General features: G+C 45.7%; 1 protein-coding gene across 2 annotated transcripts in view; it reads left to right on the plus strand.

The window, feature by feature from the left end:
• The window catches only part of ST8SIA1 (ST8 alpha-N-acetyl-neuraminide alpha-2,8-sialyltransferase 1), a 90900-nt gene extending 77699 nt beyond the window's left edge, over window positions 1-13201 (plus strand). Inside the window, exons 5-6 of one of the 2 annotated variants that reach the window (XR_014502653.1) lie at window positions 7676-10756; window positions 13117-13201. Coding sequence is in view for 1 of the 2 variants with exons in the window: in XM_083402357.1 (XP_083258483.1) it covers window positions 7676-8141 (466 nt within the window). In the remaining variant the exon portion in view is untranslated. Of the gene's footprint in view, window positions 1-7675 lie in introns of both variants that reach the window. The other variant, XM_083402357.1, reaches the window with a different exon arrangement.
• The last annotated feature ends 8486 nt before the right edge of the window (window positions 13202-21687 follow it).

Here is a 21687-nt window from a genome sequence, read left to right on the forward strand (position 1 = left end):
TTTCTCGTTTTTAATCAGTTTCCCTAGCAATTCCCATGGAATCTTTATTATTATTACATTTTGGAATGAATAATGCGCAGGACAATATATATCAATATAATTTATTGTAATAGTAGTTTGATTATGCTATATATCTACACACACATTTCTTTACTCCATGCATTATTTATTGTTCATTGTCACTATTATTCTAATAAAATAAAAAGGGACCATTAAAAAAGTTAGAAGGGGAAGGAAGCAATGTCATTGAGAGTAGCAGCATCCCAGATGGAGAAACGGAAGACAGAGCTGTCAAGTGAGTGATGAACAAGAGGAAGTAGCTATCAGCAATTGTCCAAGATAACAATGGATCTTATAAACATATGAGCAAAAGAGGTAAGGCCAAAGATTAACGATTTAGGGAGGAAATCAAACAGCAGCCGGGAAATAGAGTTAGGACCTTTTGTCATGAAATTCCTAAAATATCTGAGTGTCTCTTTGGTCCCTAGACGGAAAGAGAAACAAAAGCAGGAATTGAGAGGAATTCATCCAATTCCCACGCCAGTGGGGCATTCCATGTTTTGTTTAGCATGTTCATTTATAGCAGGGGTGGCCAACTCCCAAGAGACTGCGATCTACTCACAGAATTAATCAATCAATCTTTATTATGGTCCAGAGACCCAACAAGTCGTTACAAAGCAATGCACAATTCAGACAGCCTACCTCCAGGTTTAACAAGCATTTTGTTCAAAAGACAGGTGTCAGAGCTGGCTCCAGGTCCCAGCTCACAGAGGACCGACGCTAGCCGGTAGTAATGTACAAAAGTCTTTATTGAAGTACAGTTTCCATTTTCAAGCCGCAGCGCCCCAGCTCTACGTCTAGGGTTAGATCGGCGAAGCTCCATCTGAATCTCCGCCCCCTGTACACCAGTTTAAGATTCTAGCCTTACTCCACCTCTTCCGTCTCTCCTTTCTCCTCTGGGTCCTGCTACCCCCCGGGGTCCCTTCCTTCCTGGATTCTTCTGACGCTGACGTTGACCCCCCTGACTCCTCCCGCTCTTTTCGGCGGGCTTTGGGACCTGGCTCCCTATCCGGGCTGCCAACTGTGCCGCCCTCCTGTACATTTGAACTTGGCGCGTGCGCCCAGCCTTCAACCTTCCTCTCGACCGTTTCCTCGCTCCCCGATGGAGGCGTGGCCAATCCTGACTCATGTCCTCCCGCTGGCAGTGCGCCGCCTGATCCCGATGCCTGGGACTCCTCCCCCCTACTGCACTCTGGTGTGGACGCTGGTCCTAGTTTCCAACTGCTGCTCTCTGAGTCCCCTCTGGCCCCTTCTTCCTGGGGTGTCCCCCTAGGCACCCCCCTTGCCCTGACCATGGGAGCCCCTTTCTGTGAATCTTCCGATTCGCTGGAAAGACTCAGAGACCTCGGACCGCTGTCATCGCTAACATTTCCTTCGGACTCCTCCCCCTCGCTCTCTATTTCCTCCCTTTCCTGTGCCTCTGCTCCTGAACCCCTGACAACAGGGATCATTGGTTCTTGCAACCACTGATAAAAACTTTGCCGCTGCTAATGTTCTAGCGTTTGTCCGGTCTTCCAATAGGAACCTGACATAGTGAGCCTCTGATTTTCCTGGGAAAGGTACCAGCAAGGGCAAATCAGTTCAGCCCTGGCTTGCTCATATTTTGCACAGTGCAACAAAATACATTTTACAGAATCGATGTCTTGAGCACACGAGCAAAGTGTGTCCTGGTAGGGAACTCCTCTCAACCAGTGTGGTGTAGTGGTTAAGAGCGGTAGTCTCATAATCTGGGGAACCGGGTTCGCGTCTCCGCTCCTCCACATGCAGCTGCTGGGTGACTTTGGGCTAGTCACACTTCTTTGAAGTCTCTCAGCCCCACTCACCTCACAGAGTGTTTGTTGTGGGGGAGGAAGGGAAAGGAGAATGTTAGCCGCTTTGAGACTCTTTAAAGGGAGTGAAAGGCGGGATATCAAATCCAAACTCTTCTTCTTCTTCTTCTTCTTCTTCAACCTGCCATCCAACACTGCAGAAGGAAAGGCGTTTAGTCTGGCTTTGGTGAAAAGCCTTCGATAATTCGGTACTGTCAGGTTTTTAATGTAAGATGTTAACTTAAAGACATGCCCATATTGTACTCCTACTGCTGCAGAATTAAAAACTGGCAGTGATCCACCCCTTTTTGGGAGTTCAGGAGTTCAGGGCAAAGTTGTTGAGGTAAACCCCATCTTCCGTTCTGGAGGGCAGGGTGAGGGGGCCAGATGATATTTTACCAACGCTAAGGAAAGGGACCCAGCAATCAACCGCGATCTGCGGACACGGAGCAATGGATCCAAACTACAAGAAAGAAGACTCCACCTAAACATTAGGAAGAACTTCCTGACAGTAAGAGCTGTTTGACAGTGGAATTTGCTGCCAAGGAGTGTGGTGGAGTCTCCTTCTTTGGAGGTCTTTAAGCAGAGGCTTGACAACCATATGTCAGGAGTGCTCTGTTGGTGTTTCCTGCTTGGCAGGGGGTTGGACTCGATGGCCCTTGTGGTCTCTTCCAACTCTATGATTCTATGAAAACCTCCCAGGGATCTACCAGTCGCGATCGACCTGTTGGACATCCCTGATTTACAGCAGGGGATGGTGAACCTGTGGCCCTCCAGGTGTTGCTGCATTGGCCATGTTGGCCATGGCTGTTGGGAGTTGGAGTTCAACAAGAACTTCACAGCTTCCCCAGGCCTTCTGTAGGGAGGGAGGGGAAGCATAGAAGCCTTGAAGCCCACCAGAGAGCTGCTTTCATTTTTCATCGAAGCAGAAACCACTCGCAAAGAACTTTAGAAAATGTGTTTTCTGCTGTGCTTAACGATGCCCAAAGGAACAGAGGCAGGCTAGAACAGTGAGGAGGTGGTTCTGGTGGAAGAGTTCCTCCTCTCAGACAAAACAAGTAGAAACTGAACCCACGTAACCGCAGCGTTATCCGTTTTTTGTAGTAAATAAGTGTTCTGGGATAATAGCCTGAGACAGAGCAACTGGGAGAGGCAGGAGCCTAGATGTGGGTGGATAAACGGATAAACTACTGTTTGTGCTTACTTGGATAAATTAGTTTACAGTGAGGAAACGAGAGAGGATCGTAACGATGAACTGTGTAGGGAAGACTGAATGCACCGTAAATGTTTTCCAAGGAAGGAGGTTGTCTTATACTTCATTAGACCATTGGCCCACCTGGGCCAGCACAGTTGGTGGCTGTCAAGCAGAGGCCATTGCGGATTTGATGAGGAAAGCCCTGTAGCTCAGGGGTAGAGCATCTGCTTTGCATGCAGAAGGTACCAGGTTCAATCCCCAGCATCTCCAGGTAGGGCGGCTGTCAGGGAACTCTGTGCGAAGTCTGGCAAGCTGCTGCCAGCTAGTGTCAGATAGTGAGGTATATGGTCCTACAGTCTGCCTCAGAATAAGGCAGCATCCTAGGTTTCTGTGCCAACCTTGCTGACTGGTAGCTTTCTTTCTTATAGATGCCAAGGGTCACACTCAGCCTGCAAGGTCTATATTTGTTGGCCTGGTTTGAACACCATGATCAACCATTGTTTAGCATGACCTGAACAGCCCACCATGAGCCTTGGGCTCGCACACCCTCCATCTTCCTCCAGTGCAGCTTCAGGGAGGAGTATGGCACCATTTATTTCCAGTTTAGATTAACTGTAGCCGGTCGTGTCATCCGAACGCAGCCAACTGGCTAATGGAGCTTATTTGGAAATTAAATTAGCCTGCCTTGTTTAAGGAAAACGTAGTTAATACTAACCACAGTTTAGAGTTTGGAGATGACAGCATGCTAAACTGTGGTTACTCAGAAGCAGGTGTTTTCAATCTTGGCGGCTGCAAAAGAGGAGGGCAAGGGCCAGTGGTTTGCTGTGGCTCATCGTCATCATGCTAAACTATGGTTTAGTGTGGTGTCTGAACACAGCCTACGGAGGAGGCCCAAATGGGTTGCTTCTGTGAATGTACCGTCAAGAGCAACCTGAGTCTCCTCCAGTGGATGCCTGGTAAAGGAGACATGTGATACGATATAATGGTGTTCCACCTTCCTTTCCACCCATTTAATAAGAAAAGCAGCAACCAATGAATTGAAGTTGCAGTGAAGAAATGTGGGGAACCAGTCCAAGAGATCTGGAGGGCGCCCCATTGGCTGGCTCTGGTCTATACCCTGAGTATTACAACAACCTCAGCCTCACATGCGTATATAGCACTGGAAGTCAGGAGAACTAAATAAACAGACTTTCCCTGAAATGTGTTGCATTTGAGGTGAGATACGAAATGCCTGTTGATATTGGCCCAACCTCACATCCCCAACTGAACGACCCGTGTGCCCATCGCAGATACCACTTCTTGATTTTGAAAGCCGTAGGCATGGCAATTAAACCCATGGAAGGGGAGAAATAAGGCGTACGCACACATTACAGTGGTACCTCAGGTTAAGTACTTAATTCGTTCCGGAGGTCCGTTCTTAACCTGAAACTGTTCTTAACCTGAAGGACCACTTTAGCTAATGGAGCCTCCCGCTGCTGCCGCACCGCCAGAGCACAATTTCTGTTCGCATCCTGAAGCAAAGTTCTTAACCCGAGGTACTATTTCTGGGTTAGCGGAGTCTGTAACCTGAAGTGTATGCAACCTGAAGCGTATGTAACCCGAGGTACCACTGTACTTGCTTGTGTGGGATCCAAAATATTGGATACCTACTGGAGCGTGCCAGAAACTGGGTTTGTTGAAGGGTCCACCAGTGGCTATTAGCCATGGCAACTTAGCACAGCCTCCACAATCCAGAAGGTGTTCATTGAGGGTGCCAATCTCTACCCGGTTTGATTTGTGAACCCACGGGTATCTAGCCAGATACTACACCAAGAGTCTCTCCCTAGTAAGGCGTTGTAAAAACAACAACATCCTCATGTTATATGAAGTTTCCTTGATCCAGGGGTGGGGAACTACAGGAACTGATACCTGACTTAAGGAACTCTTTGAGGAATTCCATGGCTGTGCATGCTCTACTGTTGCCATACCTGCGGCATTAAGTAGTTCTTTATCATATTTAACGCCATGATTTTTTTATATCAGAGGGATGAAGTGGAAAGGCCTATTATTATTATTATTATTATTATTATTATTATTAGTAGTAGTAGTAGTAGTAGGAAAGCAATGACAAACCTAGACAGCATTTTAAAAAGTAGAGACATCACCTTGCCAACAAAGGTCCGTATAGTAAAAGCTATGGTTTTCCCAGTAGTGATGTATGGAAGTGAGAGCTGGACCATAAAGAAGGCTGATCGCCGAAGAATTGACGCTTTTGAATTATGGTGCTGGAGGAGACTCTTGAGAGTCCCATGGACTGCAAGAAGTTCAAACGCATCCATTCTTAAGGAAATCAGCCCTGAGTGCTCACTGGAAGGACAGATTGTGAAGCTGAGGCTCCAATACTTTGGCCACCTCATGAGAAGAGAAGACTCACTGGAAAAGACCCTGATGTTGGGAAAGATGGAGGGCACAAGGAGGAGGGGACGACAGAGGACGAGATGGTTGGACAGTGTTCTCAAAGCTACGAACATGAGCTTGACCAAACTGCGGGAGGCAGTGGAAGACAGGGGTGCCTGGCGTGCTCTGGTCCATGGGGTCACGAAGAGACGGACACGACTGAACGACTAAACAACAAAGTAGTAGTAGTAGTATAATACCCTTCATTCAAAGTTCCCAGGGCGGTTCACAACAGAAAAATACAAAACGAGAATACTGAGTGACTGCTAATATTCCCTTGTTTGGACAGAACAGACTGCATGGCTTTTTAGTTTCTGATGGCCCATAGCCCTGGGGTCTCTTGGCTGCGTGTATTTCTTCCCATCTGCTGAACTGGGCCCTGCGCCTGTTGAAAAGTTGGCTCCCAGCGTTGTTGTCTAAGATAATTGTGAACGCCCCTTCTGTGTGGCATTGCTGACCTGCTGGCACTTCCAAGTGCTTTGCTCTTTGTTGCATCTGTTGCGATTCCTCTGCCAGGATGGCAAATGATGTGAAGAGACGAGGACAAGAATCCGCGGTAATCCACTGGGCATTCAGCTCATGCCAAAGCCCGTCACACCGAAAGTCAGTACGCAAAGCCCAATGCCAGGGGAACAAAGAAAACAAAAAGATCAGCTTCCTGTGCTAACTTATAGAATTTGCTACATCGGGAGCCAGTGATGGCCACCTACTTGAAGGCTTTAGAAGAAGATTAGAGGCATGCATGGGGCTTACATTATCAGCAGTGGCGTAGCGTGGGTTGTCAGCACCCGGGACAAGGCAAGTAATTTGCGCCCCCCCCCCGCTGCACTGTCCCTCCCCCAGATAGTCCCTTGCTCTCTCTCCGCACCGCACCGCACGCCTGGCACCCTCCCCTCCACAGTGGGCGGCGACCCGGCGGCTCGGATCGGATTCGCACAGCCAGCACTGCAGTGAGAGAGAGAGAGTGAGCCAGGTAGGGGCAGAGAGCTGCGAGTGCGAGCGCCCCCCCCCAGATGTTGCACCCGGTGCGGCCAGCCCCCCCTGCACCCCCCACGCTACGCCACTGGTTATCAGTGGCTCCTGGCCACAGTAGTGATGTTCTGCCTTCACTGTTGGAAGCAGCATGTGTCTGAATATCAGGTGCTGGAAACTGGAGGAGAGGCGAAAGCGCTTTGCAGACTTCCCACAGGCATCTGGTCGGCTGCTGTGAGAACGAGGCGCTGGACCTGTTGGGCTGCTAGCCTGAACCAGCAGGGCTCTGCTTGTGCTCTCACATTCTCCATTTCTGCAAAGGGTAAACATTAGGGTGGGGCGATGTCTGCTTTTCAACACAACATTGCAATACAGTGGTACCTCAGGTTAAGAACTTAATTTGTTCCGGAGTTCCGTTCTTAACCTGAAACTGTTCTTAACCTGAAGCACCACTTTAGCTAATGGGGCCTCCTGCTGCTGCGGCACCGCTGGAGCACAATTTCTGTTCTCATCCTGAAGCAAAGTTCTTAACCCGAGGTACTATTTCTGGGTTAGCGGAGTCTGTAACCTGAAGCGTATGTAACCTGAAGCGTTTGTAACCCGAGGTACCACTGTATAGGCATTGGCTGGCTTCATGGTTTTACCCACATTGTGATTTTTGCATAGCTCGCAAGTGCACGCGCACACACACGTACAAATCATTATTTGCGATATATTGCCAGCTCAGGAATTATGAAACTGATATCACAACATGGATTTCAATCTGGTTTCGGATGAAATATTGATACATCTCGCCCAGCCCTAGTAAACATGATGAAATGGGGAAACAGAAAAACCAGGGGAGGGGAACGGGGAGGTCTACATTGTATTTTTTAAAGAGTATTGAATTTATAAAATACTATGATTATAAAATTTGAATTTATTTATTTTTAAAAAAATGAAAACAGAAACATCAACCTGTTTGATAGAGCAGAAACATTTCAGTCATAGCTATTAGTATGTGCAATTTCTTTCCAAAATCAGCATTTGAGTCTAGGGTGTAAACCATTTGCTTTTTTGGAAGTAGTATATATTTTTGTCCAAAATCTTCTTTGGTCTCAAAAATCCTTCTCCATCGGTACTCGCAAGGACTTTTCAAAGTGTTTTGAATTGATTTTAAGGCATTGACTTGTTATTCCTCCCCCCCCTTTCTGTTTTTGAACAGGTTCCAGAACCTTCTTTGGTCCCGAAAAGCCTTTGTGGACAGCGTTAAAGTCTACAACCAGAGCTACATCTATATGCCAGCCTTCTCCATGAAAGCGGGGACAGAGCCCTCTCTCAGGGTCTACTACACCCTAGCAGATGTTGGCGCCAGTCAAAAGGTGATTTTCGCCAACCCAAACTTCTTGCGCAACATCGGAAAGTTCTGGAAGAACAAAGGAATCCATGGAAAGCGGCTGTCGACGGGCCTCTTCCTGGTCAGTGCAGCCCTGGGTTTGTGTGAAGAAGTAACGATTTATGGGTTCTGGCCCTTTTCGATGGACCTGCATGGGAAGTTTATCAGTCACCACTACTACGACAACATCTTGCCGGATTCGTGGTTTCACGCTATGCCGGAGGAATTCCTACAGCTGTGGTTTCTTCACAAAAGTGGTGTGTTGCGAATGCAGCTGGAACATTGCGAAGCCTGAGAACCTGGCTCTGAGGGAGTTGGTGTGTCTCGCCAAATGAACAAACTGGGGGAAGGCTGCGGGGACTCAAAACCCAACCTTAAAATGGGATTTGCATGGAATGCTACAATAACAATTGCTCCATTGATAACTTGAAGATGGACAGAGGAGTCGGAGTCCTCACGGGCAGTGTTTCATGAGGTGATTGGTGGTTATCTCAGCAAAATGGCAGGATTTGACTGGGTGTTGCCAACGTTGCGACTCAAGAGCATCAAGCAGTTTGAAGAGGGGTAGGGGGTAACAAAGGGCTTTTGCTGAGTATTTCATATTGCTCAGATTTAAGACTGGCAAACCCATTCAATTGGGGATATGGTTTCCTTTTGGTTTCCTATTTTTTGTTTCCAAAGCTGGATTTTGAAAGGTGCCTGGAGTCAACCATTCCTGTTTCTTTCAGGGAGTATTGAACAAGTCATAGGACAGTGCCAATTTTTCTCTCCTTTTCTGTTTTGTTTTGTTTCGTTTTTAAAGAAAATGGCAGGTTACTCCTTTCAAGAGCAGTATTCTCCAGTCCTTGTAGCATAAACTGGGAAACCTTTTTTTTAAAAGAAATGTGAATGTTTTTTAAGCAAAATATTTATTTTTTGATGAAACAATTGCCCGGTCTTTCCACACAGGCCTATTGCTGTAAGGTAATAGTTGCTGTCGAGCAGTCCAGATTGCTCTTGGTCATAAAACCCAAACCTATTTGATCCCACGGTGCAGAACTGGGCACAATTCTGAGCTGGCCTCGCATTGTCAAAATGCCGAGTACCTGCACATTTGAGAAGCAAGAATCTGACCTGGTTGATAGACCCTGGGCAGTCAGTTCCTGTTTTTGTAGACACTTAACTGGAAGCCAATTTTGCAATGCCTGAAAGTTGCGTGCTGGGTTTCCAGTATGGGCTTCATCCTACATTCCTTTGCATTCCAGGCCCACCAAGAAGGTGGTGCATTGTACTTAAGAATCAGAACTGCTGTTCAGACTTTGGGGAGGACACAGGTTCAGTCTCCCAGGATCAATCTCTCCAAAACAGAGGGTCCTAAGTCGCAGTAGGAAAGGATGTTCTTGCGTGAACCCGCAATGGTGGCCTGGCCATGTATAATGCAAACTTCACTTTGCAATTGTAACTTTCTTTTGTTCATGTCAATGCTGTCTTATTTTGACCACGGTTTGTGCTTAACCCAAACATTAGCCATCTCAATCCTTCTCCCTGGCCACCCCCAGCAAAATGACGGAGCTGATTGATTCAGTTTATATATGTGAACTTTGTAGCTGCAGTGAGGAGCCATAAGCCAAGTCTGATGGTTTTCTCATTGCAACACTTTGCCTAAGTGTCAGATGGGCGCAAGCTGCCAATGATGATGTCACACGCATATTTCCAGCCCTTGAATACCTGCCATTCATTTCAGCGGTGCTTGCAAAGGGGGAAGCGTTTTGGTGATTTCTTCATACTGGAAAACAGCCACGTCTAGGGTTCAGCAAACTAATAAGACCCTGAGTGTGAGCAGACGGTTAGACAAAGCTAAGGACTTATTCCCAGAAATGTATGTAAGTCAGGTGCACAGCAAGGCAGGAAAATTGCTCCCCAAAATTCCCAGTTTTGCGCCTGCAAATTATGGTGTTGAATACTTTCCAATATTCTCTGGATGCTCGCATATTTTCCGAATCTCCACTGAATATTAATTAGGGATTCAGCCTCTGATAAAGAAAAACAAAGAGCATATGCTTCCCCGCCCTCACAATAATAAAAAAAATAGCTTTATTCATGTGCAGAATTAAACAACCATTTATTTAGTTTTACTTGATCTAAATCTGCATATGAATAAAGCATTACTTTTGGATGAAAGGGTGTATTTTAAGATGGCATATGCTACAGTAGGTGCCACCTTAGAAGTGATGTTTTGATTCTTTAATTTTCTTACTACATTCCGCCAAGGAGCTCGAGGTGGTTCTACTCTTCCCAGCTTTCACCCTCGCGACAACCCTGTGAGGTAGGTTAAGCTGAAAGACTGTGACTGGACCAAGGTCACGCAGCGAGCTTTAAGGCTGAGTGGGAATTTTAGCCCTGCTCTCCCAGGTCCTACTCTGACACTCTTTCCAGTGTGCATGGGTCCTCTGTGTGCAAGTGACAGAGGCATGCCTCATCTAAGTAGTTATAACAAAAACAATTAACTTTTTTTAAAAAAAATAGTGTTGACCAATTAACCAGGGATGCCTTTTTAGTCAGTTCAACATCAGTTTAGCCTAGCCAGTTCTTCAGTTAAAAGCTTTTGACTCTTAACACATATCTGCACTTGACTTTCCATGATAGTTGATTTGAACATTTGATATTTTTCAGAGTTTGATAGTTGACATGTTCAGAATGGTTGGTGGGGAGTTTTTTAAGCGCTTCAGGCACTTTTAAGTGCTTGGCAGCATATGAGATTTCATAGAAGGTGCTGCTTGCCAAAATGTGATACTTGAGGAGCACTCATGTTTCAGATGTGGAGGTAGAAACTTCTACATACAGAATGTGGATTCAGTTTTCAGATGTGAGATTTTTATGTTCAGGATTTGAAAGAGAAATTGTGAGTTCAAAATGTTTACATTCATTCCAGTTTGAGGAACATCACTTTTTAATTACATTACTAGTTGCAGCGGCCAACATATGACAGGATAAACCTGTCCCCCATCCCAAGTGTGGCTCCCACTTGGGAGTAATTTTCTAATGTGAGAAGCAACAACGTGTTTGGTTTTGTGTTAATCGATATTGCGCATATCTGGTGATAACGAGCTTATCTGTAGTTCTACATGGTCAATAACCACTCACTGAAATTATTCATATGAGAACACCAGAATAATGCTGAGCCAAAATTGGGAAAATCTTAGGGGCATTTTCCCTCCATGAAGGAGGCCTCTCTCCTTTCAGTGATTTTCAGGGAAGCTGCAGAAAGAGTTTGGACCATGGCTTTCCCACCAGCACCTACTAACAGCGAGGACGATGCTGTCTGCAGTTTCCTCGGAACTGGCTTATTTCACATCATCGCATAGCTGAATCTGATTGGCTGGGTGGCCACCACCACAAAGCCATTTCAGAGAGAGGACAAGATGGATAACACCTCCTCTCAATTGGCTTTGTTTGCCACATGACATGTTGATAGCAATGTGAATCCTGATTGGTTGGAATTTCAGTCCCAAGGAGTAAGCGCTGCAGCAACAGCTGAGAGATGTTTTGAATATCAGTGATCAGGTGTGAAAAGGTTATCTTGGGAGTGGGGAAATTTTGGTTCCCAGAACCTTCCCCCCCTTTTTTTGTGCAAAAATGTCCACTGGGGAATTTTCAGTACAGTATTACACTCCCATCTATTCCATGGCTTGCTGACTTATCTAAACAGTTCTTTTTTTAAATGAGGGGTGGGTAAAAAAATGAGCAGGCCATTGGGGGACCTTTTCACTCAAACCACCTTGACAGCATTGTTAATAATGATAAATTTTTATTTATACCCCACCCTTCCTGGTTCAGAAAACCGGGCTCAGGTTGGCTAACAACAAATTTAAAACACTTACTTGATGCAACAAAACCAGCATAAAATACAGTGTAAAACATGAATAACAATAAATTCAGAATTCAAAAATCAATTTGTGGAAAAATCCATCCAATAAACATTAGGTGATCACCAGGGCTAGCTGGCTAAATTAGTCCTGTTTGGGCCAGCGAGGAGACCAGGGGAGAATTAGCTGTGGGAACACAGAGCGGGTAATCTTCATAAAAAGGGGAGGGGGGAGGGAAGGAAGGGGAATAAAAGATCAGGCTAAATTCAAATTGAAAGCCAGGCAGAATAGCTCCGTCTTACAGGCCCTGCGGAAGGAAGTTAAATCCTGCAGGGCCCTGGTCTCATGGGACAGAGCATTCCACCAGTTCGGAGCCATCACTGAGAAGGCCCTGGCCCTGGTGGAGGATAATCTGACTTCCTTAGGGCCTGGGACCTCTAAACTATGATTATTCATGGACCTTAAGGTCCTCTGCGGGCATACCAGGAGAGGAGGTCCCGTAAATACGAGGACCCTAAGCCACAAAGAAGCAGTATATAAATCCAAGAAATAGATAAATAACATTTTAAGGTCCCCGCCTCTGCCTTTAACCGTATACCTAAAGACACAAAACGTCTAGAGGACAAATCGGTGTTTGAAAAAGTCTCTATCCTATAGGCACACTTGCTAGGGACCTGGGTTTGGATGCAGGTCCTGTTGAGTGAGCAGTAAGTTGCAAGACTGGGTTTGTTACTGTTACGTGTGAAATGATGCTGACTATACACATATTGTGGTGGAATGGTCAGCATCTGAACAAAGTGGCAACACCTAGCCTTCTTATTCCTAAATTTCACTTCCTGTTTATGTACTTGCTTGAGAAGATACTCCGTGCCAATCTAAGCTTCAGAGAAAGGACACGATACAGCCTCCGCATATTGCTCTGCTTCAGAATGCAGGGGAATAGTTGCCCCAATCTCACTGCAAATTTAAAAGCAGCAGATCAGGGACGTATTAGAACCTCTTGGTCTGCTAGCTTTCTAGGAACAGGGAGCTTTGTGGAGGGAGGAACTGCGTTATACTACACTATCCACACGCAACACTTAGCCAAACCAAAGATTGTATCTGGCGGGTAGTGCCCCTGGTTCTGCTATTGCACTATCAGTGGCTTAGCATTATGCCCAAACCTTGGCTTATGGCTTGCCTCGCTCCAGACAACACACTCGTTGTAAGCAAGGCTTACAAAACCCATGTTTACAAAAACCCTTTTTTTTCTGGGGGAGGCGATCCACAAGGCTGGAACAGCCCATCATGCTAAGCACTAGGTAGCACAACAGCAGGCTTCTTCAAACTCGGTCCTCCAGATGTTTTTGGCCTACAACTCCCATGATCCCTAGCTAGCAGGACCAGTGGTCAGGGATGATGGGAATTGTAGTCCGGAGGGCTGAGTTTGAGGAAGCCTGCACAACAACAGCCAGAACTCAGATAATTGCTGCGTTCATGACCTTTGCTCTAGGAACGTAAGATTCTTCAATATATATATATATATATATATATATATATATGCTTTCGTAGATTTTCACGGGTACAGGAATGCAGGTTTTGGTGTCCTCGGGTGTCTTCCCGTGTAAAAGTTGGGGTGTCTAGGCGACGTTTCGACGAGGTCTCACTCGTCATCTTCAGGCTGGTGCTTTCGGCTTCTTGTTACTGGAACAGAGCAGGATCTCAGTGTTTGAGTTCCTATAAATACTGTTGAGGAGGTGTGGTGTATAGCCTCCAATGTTCTGGGCAGAGAGGAGGTTCCCAGGCTAGTGTGCCTTTTCTTCTTTTGTTCCTTAATTACTTGAGGGATATCTTGAGTGATTTCTTGAGTGATTTCCTGAATCCCACTTAGGTGGGTCATTAGGTGTGGATTAGTTGCTAAAGCCTTCGTGTCTTGAACTCTTGAACTTTGTGAAGAGTTTTTCTGAGAAGATGGCTGTACTGCACTTGGTTGTGCTCTGGCTTGGCTTCGTGTATAGGGGCGAGCTGTGGTTTTGTGGCCTGTGCCAGCCAGATCTGTGTAGGGATTGCAGGGGGGTGCAGCATCCGGAGGTGCCACCCTGGTTTGGCTACTGGATGGTGTCTGTAATTTATCTGTGGAGAGGGTCTGGGTTTGGGTCTGGTGTGGTTGATTGGTGATGGCGTTCTGTGTGCCTCTGGATCTGGTGTCAGATTTTGTGGGGAGGGCTAATTTCCAGATGTCTGGCAAGCGGGATGTGTCGTCACGCTTGTTCATGTTGTGAGGGTGTTTCTCTATCTCGATGGCTTCCATGATTATTCTCTTGTGGTGATGTTCCATGTTAAAGAGCAATTTGGAATCTGCAAAATTAATTTCGTGTCCTGTTTCTTGACAACTGAGTTACAGAATCTCTCAAATGTGTTAATTGCCAATGGATACCAGCAAAACAGGGTTACGAAGCTAATCCAAAAAGAAACACCCCCCAAAAACCAAGACACAGAAGAAAACAATGGCATAGCCCTCCTTCCTTATATCAAGGGCACTACAGATAAAATTAGCAAAATCCTCCATAAACACAATATCAAAACAGCCTTTTGCACCAACCAAAAAATAGCCAATATCCTCAGAAACCCCAAGGATAAAATTCAGTTGGAAAACCAAGGGGTCTATGAAATACCCTGCAAAGTCTGCCCAGCCACGTACATTGGACAAACAAACAGACGAATAAATGCACGGATCGCAGAACACAAGAATGCCGTCAAAAAAGAAGAAAAAACTTCCTCTCTTTTCCAACACATGAAAGAAACAGGACACGAAATTAATTTTGCAGATTCCAAATTGCTCTTTAACATGGAACATCACCACAAGAGAATAATCATGGAAGCCATCGAGATAGAGAAACACCCTCACAACATGAACAAGCGTGACGACACATCCCGCTTGCCAGACATCTGGAAATTAGCCCTCCCCACAAAATCTGACACCAGATCCAGAGGCACACAGAACGCCATCACCAATCAACCACACCAGACCCAAACCCAGACCCTCTCCACAGATAAATTACAGACACCATCCAGTAGCCAAACCAGGGTGGCACCTCCGGATGCTGCACCCCCCTGCAATCCCTACACAGATCTGGCTGGCACAGGCCACAAAACCACAGCTCGCCCCTATACACGAAGCCAAGCCAGAGCACAACCAAGTGCAGTACAGCCATCTTCTCAGAAAAACTCTTCACAAAGTTCAAGAGTTCAAGACACGAAGGCTTTAGCAACTAATCCACACCTAATGACCCACCTAAGTGGGATTCAGGAAATCACTCAAGAAATCACTCAAGATATCCCTCAAGTAATTAAGGAACAAAAGAAGAAAAGGCACACTAGCCTGGGAACCTCCTCTCTGCCCAGAACATTGGAGGCTATACACCACACCTCCTCAACAGTATTTATAGGAACTCAAACACTGAGATCCTGCTCTGTTCCAGTAACAAGAAGCCGAAAGCACCAGCCTGAAGATGACGAGTGAGACCTCGTCGAAACGTCGCCTAGACACCCCAACTTTTACACGGGAAGACACCCGAGGACACCAAAACCTGCATATATATATATATATATATATACACACACACACACTAAACCATGGTTTGGCTCTGCATTCCTTGTGAGCTGGATGATGCCACGGTCTGCATTCTAAGGTAACACAGTCTCTGGAAGGCTGAGCTTGGGGGGGGGGGACTCTAATTGGTAAAGTGCCAATTAAGCCTGGAAGTGTAGAGGGCCTTTCTTTTACTTTTTTGTAGTTGGGTATGCACACACACACAAAATGGCTGGTGTACACATGTAGGAAGAAACATATCTCCAAACGTCAAATAAAACAGTAAGGGTACTGAGAGTTGTTAAGAGACCCTTATTCCCCGTAAAGGTAAAGGACCCCTGACAGTTAAATCCAGTCGCAAACGACTCTGGGGTTGCAGCGCTCATCTCGCTTTACTGGGTGAGGGAGCCAATGTTTGTCAGCAGACAGTTTTTCCGGGTCATGTGGCCAGCATGACTAAGCCGCTTCTGGCAAAACCAGAGCAGCGCACGGAAACACCCTTTACCTTCCCGCCAGAGCGGTACCTATATATCAACTTGCACTTTGATGTTCTTTCGAACTTCTAGGTTGGCAGGAGCTGGGACAGAGCAATGGGAGCTCACCCCGTTGCAGGGATTCAAACCGCTGACCTTCTGATTGGCAAGCCCTAGGCTCTGTGGTTTAGACCACAGTGCCACCCGCGCCCCCTTATTCCCCTTACAAAGCTACAATTCCTAGAGTTTACTGGGAAGAAGGATTATTGTTAACAACTCTGGGAATTGTAGTTCTTTGAGGGGCGCACCCTTAACACATTACAGTTTCCAGGATCCTTTGGAGGAAGCCGTGACAAAGTGCCATCATAGTAGTTTAAAGGTGTTGTGCAGGTGTGGCCCTAGTTATTGTTTTGCGTACACACCACGAAAACAAAGGCTTCAGGCTTCAACCAGTTGGGGTTGGGTCATGCTTGGAGGTTGCATCTAAAGGTCCCCTCCTTCCAGCAGAAAGAGCACATCTGTCCACGAAAAATGAGATGTTCTCGAAGAAGGGCTCCTGTTGGAGGAAGCCTCCTTCCACCAGAGGAAGCGAGTCTTTGGATCTCACCCATAATTTGCACACATCCCTAAGATCCCAGCTCACCATCCCATTGGATGATCTTGTTGAGTCTGGAAGTAGGGAATTGCAAATGGGAGGTGCTGGTGTATGAAAGCAGGATGAGGCCACAAAAGGCTGAGAATGGTTTAGGATCACCCTTGGGTGGTTTTTCAGGCGAGAACTGGGCCAGATTTTCCAGAGCTGTACATTACTGTGTTGTTGAATGTAGCTAATGCCATGAAGCAACACAAGAGACGATGGAGTGTGCTAACTGGTGACCAAATGCTTTCCCCCTCTTGTTTTTGATGTTCCAAAATTCAAAAAGAATTTTATTCTCCTCTCTCACTCGGGAATACCTCCCTCTTTTTCTTTTTCTTTTGCTTTCGTTTACTGCGATCTTTGTAGACTGCCATCCTTGGCTTTTCTCTCTTTGATCTTCCTCAGCCCAAACTGTATTAGAGAAATAAAGCAGCCCTTAAGGGCTGCTTTTTTGGGGGGGGGGGGGGAGAAGAATAATTACAAGGCAAGTGAAATGTAAAAAAATAAAGTAGAAATGAAATGTTGGCAGCTTACATAATGCAATCAACAAATTATATAAGGAACCCCGTTCCGTGGCTGCTCTGATGTTTGTGTTGCCTAGAGGGCTGCTTTATTTTTGACTCTTACACAGGCACAGAATAGTCCCAGGACACTAATAAATGAAAGCTTTTGCGGAGGAATCTCTCAGCCTTGGGACACTGTCCTGGCTACACACTTCTCGCTGTCTCTGCTTCGCCACGTCAAGCTTTTTAGGCTTGGCTGGAATGTGTCCTTGAGCTCTTGGCAATGCCTGTTGCTTGCTCAGATGGAGCGCAGAGAGGGCTCCTTGTTTGTGTGAATGGACGTAGAAAGCAGCCTACTGTACAAGGCTGTATATTTGCTCCTGGTGACCCGTGCCTCTGTCCCTGCCTGCCGCTGCCATGTTCTCGGAAGGTTAGCCAGAAAAGCAGCGCGACCCTTGGCTTGGAAAAGTGCTGCGCACTGGGAAAGGGGTGCGATTGAACTGGTAGGCAGCCTTCATTCCCCTTGACAGTTAAGAGCGCTTGAATGTTCACTGCGGTACGAGGGACCGCTGCTGGGAGTGGGGAATTTGCACTCCCCCGCCGCATGCGCAAAAGCGCTTGAGCATGCCTGCATAGACCAAACTTAGGTGCCTCCCACTAGTTCTTTTGATAACTTGCGCCCAGCTTCTAAGCATTTTGTGGGTGTTGTCCCCAGTGGCAATGCTAAGCTAGAATCAGCCCACAATGAACATTCCGGTGGCCAATAATTTCTTGATCTACGGCAAGAGGGGGTTCGATGGTCATGTGTATTTTGGAAAAAAATTGGGGGACGAAGTAAGGAGTATTAATGCCCACATTGAGTATTGAGCCGTCTGTTTTTATGGTTCTCCACACGCACACTGTTCTGTCCCCACTCAGTCTAATGGAGGAGCTGGTTTGTTGAGACAACGCTTCGCGTACCTGTGTTGATCCCTCGCATAACTACAGGCTACTCCATGCATCCAGGTGAAACAACTCAGGGGAGCCCACAACGGTGTCTGGGCTAGCAGATTGTGCGCATGGATCCTCGCTGCTTGCGTGCATGTATCTTAGCGTGCATGGAGCTCCCCCATAAAGATGACCGAGAGAACCCTGGCAAGTTGAAGAGCTCCGCATGGGCATCAGAGCTCCTCGCCTGCAGGGCATTGCTGGAACAGACCATGGGAGCATAAAACACAAATTATATCAGAATTGATTGTAGGTCCCTTTCTATAAGCAAGTTGCATTGCAGGGGGCTGGACTTAGATGGCCCTTCCACCTCTTATCATTCTAAGTGATAACTTCCATCTAAACGAAGGATACACAATAGTGTCTTTTGCCGAGCCAATTTGTTGTCGGTGTAAGAGTCTTCCTTGGTTGATTTCATTCTGTCTGGATGTACCTTTGTTCAATATGAATTTATCACTCAACTGTCCCTTAGGAGAAATTTCTGGAACAAAAAACTTTGAGCCTGCCAGGGGCCATTGAGTATCATTATTAATAAAATACTACTTCTTTTACACAGTGTGTTGTTGTTTTTTGCGCAAAGCCTGTCCAAATTCCTCTTGGTTCCATTTCACAAAAGGGGAAGTGAGGATGAGTGAACTGACTGGGTGTGAGTCCTATTGAATTCTGTTTCGCAGTAGACATTAGGATTTCTGTGTAAACCCTAAAAAGTGTCCAGTGTGAGGAAATGATTATATACCTCCCATCAGCTCTGATATATAAGCAGATAGGTGAACATTTGATTCAGTTTCACCCGAAAAATAAATCTATCAGATGTGCACAAGGAAACAATTTGCAGTTATCTGGATTTTGCAATGCCGTTCTCCAACCAAACAATGTATTTGGGGGGAAATGTGCCTAAAAAGGAACCTATTCCTGGAAAATAACATACGGAAAATAGCATTCTGAAGGGCAAACTGCTTGCAAAAATGTGTACATTGCTCAAAATGGCATACAAAAATTTGTTTATTGGGGGAAATTCACAGTAATGTCCTGCTGTTAATTTACCAACCTTCACCTGTGGTCCCAGGGCAAGTTGCAACAACTGAAACACAACATTCAAAACAGGCTGAAGCAACACACAAATTGCACAAGAAACAACTTAGTTTCAAATTGCTGCAGAAATGTAGAGAACTGAATGTAGGATTGGAATAATGAAGAACTTAGGTAACTGAAATGGACTGATCTTTCCATCCCTTTTCCTCAGGCCCTCAGTATATGGCAATATTCAAGTAGAGGGCATATTGGAGAAAGTGAACCGTCTTGTCTTCTACCTTTTGGCTTTCATTTTCCTTAATCTGCATGCTTTTCTCACTATCTACCTTTTAAAATGTAGTTTCCCAGTAGTGATGGATGGAAGTGAGAACTGGACCATAAAGAAGGCTGATCGCCAAAGAATGGATGCTTTTGAATTATGGTGCTGGAGGAGACTCTTGAGAGTCCCATGGACTGCAAGAAGATCAAACCGATCCATTCTGAAGGAAATCAGCCCTGAGTGCTCACTGGAAGGACAGATCCTGAAGCTGAGGCTCCAATAGTTTGGCCACCTCATGAGAAGAGAAGACTCCCTGGAAAAAGGTCCTGATGTTGGGAAAGATTGAGGTCACAAGGAGAAGGGGACGACAGAGGACGAGATGGTTGGATATTGTTCTTGAAGCTACCAGCATGCGTTTGACCAAACTGCGGGAGGCAGTGGAAGACAGAAGTGCCTGGTGTGCTCTGGTCCATGGGGTCACGAAGAGTCAGACACGACTAAATGACTAAACAACAACAACCTTTTACAAAGCCAATTCCTTATTTCTGAATTCAGAAGTGTTTCCTTTAAAATGCGCACATGTGTGCATTTTTATCTGCACACACGCATACTTTGGGCTTCCCTCAAAATTCTTCAGAGGTTCTGCTGTGGGAGGAACTTCCCCATTTACTTCCTGTTTCTAATTTAGGCAAACAGTTATGACAGCCAGTGGCCCCAGGGGAAATGTCGCGTTGTTCTTCTAGAGTCTCTGCTTTGCTGCCCTTGAACTCCCACAGATTTTTCACTTGAGGAGGAGTCAGGAAACTTTGCTTCCAATTTTTCTTTAATGTGAGAATTCTGAGACATGCAAACATTTTTGCTTTCTCTCCACTCAAACAGGCACAATATTTTTGTCCAGCCTTCTCATTAAAAGGCAGTGCTTGAAAACTAATCAATGCATGAAACCCAGGAATTAATAGTAAGGGTAATAGTAATAGTAAAAATCAATTTGGCTGCCTTTTAAAATGCATTGGATCTTTCACTTGAGGACGAAGCACCAAGTTTGCGTCTCCCTCTCTTTTTCTCTCTCTGTCTCTCCCTATCCCTATAAATCAGCAATAAACAAACATGATATCTTCTCACAATCCTATGTCTCTGTAAGGGGGAAAACACTCTCTGAAGCCTACCCATAGTTAACATTTTGATCAGGGCAAACTGAAAAGATCCCACCAAATGTGACAAGTTTTGCAGTTCTCCCGAGCTCTTCGTTAGGCAAGTTGTTACCAAAAGTTAGTGGGTATCTGGACGAGGAACAAAAAATGACCAGCAAAGAAAAGAAAAATTAGGTTGGCTCTTAGTAATTGTTTATTGGTGTCATTTGTAAATTGCTTCCTGTGAAGCCACACTGGAATAAAAACCACATGCAAGACAAATGCCAATATAACAAGAGTTAAAACCATTGCACATGTAAATATAATTAAAAGAATCTCATAGATGTATTTTTAACACAGATAGGTAGCCGTGTTGGTCTGCCATAGTCAAAACAAAATAAAAATATTCCTTCCAGTAGCGCCTTAGAGACCAGCTAAGTTTGTTCTAAGGGGTGCTCCTAGAAGGAATTTTTTAATTGTATTTTTAACAGCCATGATCTATACATATATACACAAACAGTGTGTGTGTTCATTGTAATTACGTGCCCACTAAATAGAAAATAATATTCCTGTTGATCCCAGTCTAAGCACATGGGATGTTGACCAGACCATTGAGATAAACCAGGTAAGTGCCTGTTATTTTTTGCTCTTTCATTAACGAGCTACCAGTTCTACCCTCACGACACACTGAAATTCGGAGGATTCCATTCTTCTCCCATTTAACATTTGCTGCATCATTCATGATGCTTGCAGACTTTACAGACACAATGTGTCAGACTGATGTGAATGCTTGATGGGATCAGACCATGACTCAGCTACCCTTTCGGCATGCTGAGGTATGTCTGCGGCTTGTTTGGTAAGTGCACACAAAATCTCGCTAACCAAAATTAGGGCTCAGTGAGACTGTAAACATAGAGCAGGCATAGGCAAACTCGGCCCTCCAGATGTCCCATCATCCCTCCCTAACAGGACCAGTGGTCAGGGATGATGGGAGTTGTAGTCCTGAAACATCTGGAGGGCCGAGTTTGCCTATACCGGATATAGAGGCTCCTCCCTGTTCCTATTTGCTATTGCACTGAGCTAAGCCAAGATTTGGCTTAGCGTGCTGTCCAAACCAGGTGTCCTGCTTCGCTTCGCTTCACCATAAGCTGTAACAAAAGTTTGTTCAGTTTGTGGTTAGTGAAGACAGAGCTTAACCGCAAGCTCCGGTTCAGATGGTATGCCTTCGCATAGAAGAAGAAGAAGAAGAGTTTGGATTTGATATCCTGCTTTATCACTACCCTAAGGAGTCTCAAAGCGGCTAACAATCTCCTTTCCCTTCCTCCCCCACAACAAACACTCTGTGAGGTGAGTGGGGCTGAGAGACTTCAGAGAAGTGTGACTAGCCCAAGGTCACCCAGCAGC

Source organism: Podarcis tiliguerta, assembly GCF_965153285.1.
Source record: "Podarcis tiliguerta genome assembly, chromosome: 10".
NCBI lineage: Eukaryota > Metazoa > Chordata > Lepidosauria > Squamata > Lacertidae > Podarcis > Podarcis tiliguerta.